This window comes from Trichinella spiralis, assembly GCF_000181795.1.
Source record: "Trichinella spiralis strain ISS 195 chromosome Unknown Scfld4583, whole genome shotgun sequence".
NCBI lineage: Eukaryota > Metazoa > Nematoda > Enoplea > Trichinellida > Trichinellidae > Trichinella > Trichinella spiralis.
This window is the reverse complement of record NW_003531522.1, coordinates 1-1717: the sequence shown is the minus strand read 5'-3', so window position 1 is coordinate 1717 and position 1717 is coordinate 1. Positions and strand designations below refer to the sequence as shown.

General features: G+C 46.5%; 1 protein-coding gene across 1 annotated transcript; it reads left to right on the top strand.

Moving 5' to 3' along the window:
* Positions 1-577: 577 nt before the first annotated feature.
* On the top strand, positions 578-1189 carry Tsp_14470 (putative zinc finger protein 460). The gene has a single exon (XM_003367245.1). The coding sequence runs from the start codon at positions 578-580 to the stop codon at positions 1187-1189; it is 612 nt and encodes a 203-aa protein (XP_003367293.1).
* Positions 1190-1717: the final 528 nt, after the last annotated feature.

Sequence of the window (1717 nt, the reverse complement as noted above, 5' to 3'; positions counted from 1 at the left end):
CCCCTTTTTTCCGCCCTTTTTTTGAGAAAAGCCTCTTGGGGGAGGTTTTTGGGGGGGCCCCCTTCCGGGGGGGTTCTGGAAATTCTCTTTCACAGGTTGGGGGTATAACGGGAAAGTTTTCCCCAATATAGACTTGGGTGTAAGACACCCCATTTTATGTGACGCGCGCGCCCCCTTTTTTTTTTGAGAGCCCCCCCCCCCCTGTTTTAGGTAATTAATTATTTATATTTTATCTTAAGGGTGGGGGAGACACCTTCAAATGAATGAACGTTTGGCTGTGGCACCCGGGCCCCGCGATGGAGTTCAAAGGTGTCCCCACCTCCGGTGATATTATATTTTTTGCCCCAGTGTGTTTCAGGTGTGAAATAAAGAAAATTGAGTTAAAGCGGCGGGTGAAACGGGCGCGAGGTAACTATGACTCTTCTGGCGTGCGGGGGCCTAGTTTTGCTCGCTCTCGTTATCCATCGGTCATAATTTCCGGGTTACTTGTGTAGCTCCGTTTTTTTTTTAAATTCAACTCAGGAAAAGCCCATAATGCAGTTGGCACTACTAGTCAAGGCTTAGTAAGTGGAAAAAAATGGAAGCTATCAGTGTCAATTATCCGGGTCCGTTCATTTGCCAGAAATGTAGACATAGTGAGGCTGTTTTCGCACGTTTTGTTACGCACTGCACGCACCACGCACTTAAGGTTAATTTGGCATGTAGTTTATGTGGAAAACATTTCACATCAATTAATGCTATAGCCTTGTACTTCCCGCACTGTAAGAAGGACAGGAAACTGAACGAAACACCTACTGATGTTCCGACAAACAGGAAAATGCATGATTCCGCCCACAGCAGGCGCGCTTGTCTTCTTTGCTCACGATCCTTCACCACTTTCGCTGGGTTGTGCCTGCATGAAAAACGAGCGCACCCCGCCAAATTCGCAGCTTCCTCACAAAAGTCCATTAAACACCAGTGGGCAATTGACCACTTGAGGGAAGCGAAAGAAGTGGAAGATCAACTGACAGCTAGTAATAGCTGTTCGGTGAAATCTTTCGCGGAAGCTCTTTCCTCAAAGTGGTCTGAAGCCATATCAATCGATATGGCCAAATACTTGAGGAAAAAGCTGCGTCGTGTGGATCAAAATTTAAATGCGCTTAACGAAGGTATGATTAATGGTGACATTTGTTGCTTCCCCCGGAAGTAGTAGAAAATTCCATTAGTGAGAAATGCGTAGGCAGCAAAAGTAGGGCAACGCGCGTTGGAGATGAAATAAATGGCGTGGGCGTACTTTCAACGCGCGATACTTCCGGCTTCCGCGTTCAAATTGTTGGCCAAACAACGCCGCCCCCTAATAAACTTAGAGATGCCCTAAGCCCCCAACATAAGGGTCGGGACCCAGGGAGGGATTTGCTCCACCATCTGGAGGATAGTTTAACCTCCTGCAATAGTGAGTTGGAGGGGTTATTAAATTCTTTTATGAATAAAATATTAAATAGTAAACCAGGGGGACCGTAATAAATATGTTGACGATGTTGTTAGTATTCGAACTGAGTTTCTGTGCAAACCCAATGGTTATCAACCCCCCCCCCCCTCCCCCCAAAGAAGCGTACTAAAGAAGAACCGAAAGAATAGAAAGACAGAAGATCTGAAGCCAGTACCGCCGAAATGCATCGCTCTTCAGCGAGTCCCAAAAGAGTTGCGGCCACCTCATTAAACACAGCCCTCTGTAATG

What these genes read in the sequence shown, in the direction of transcription:
- Tsp_14470 (XM_003367245.1), top strand. Translation starts at nt 578, where the DNA reads ATGGAAGCTATCAGTGTCAATTATCCGGGTCCGTTCATTTGCCAGAAA.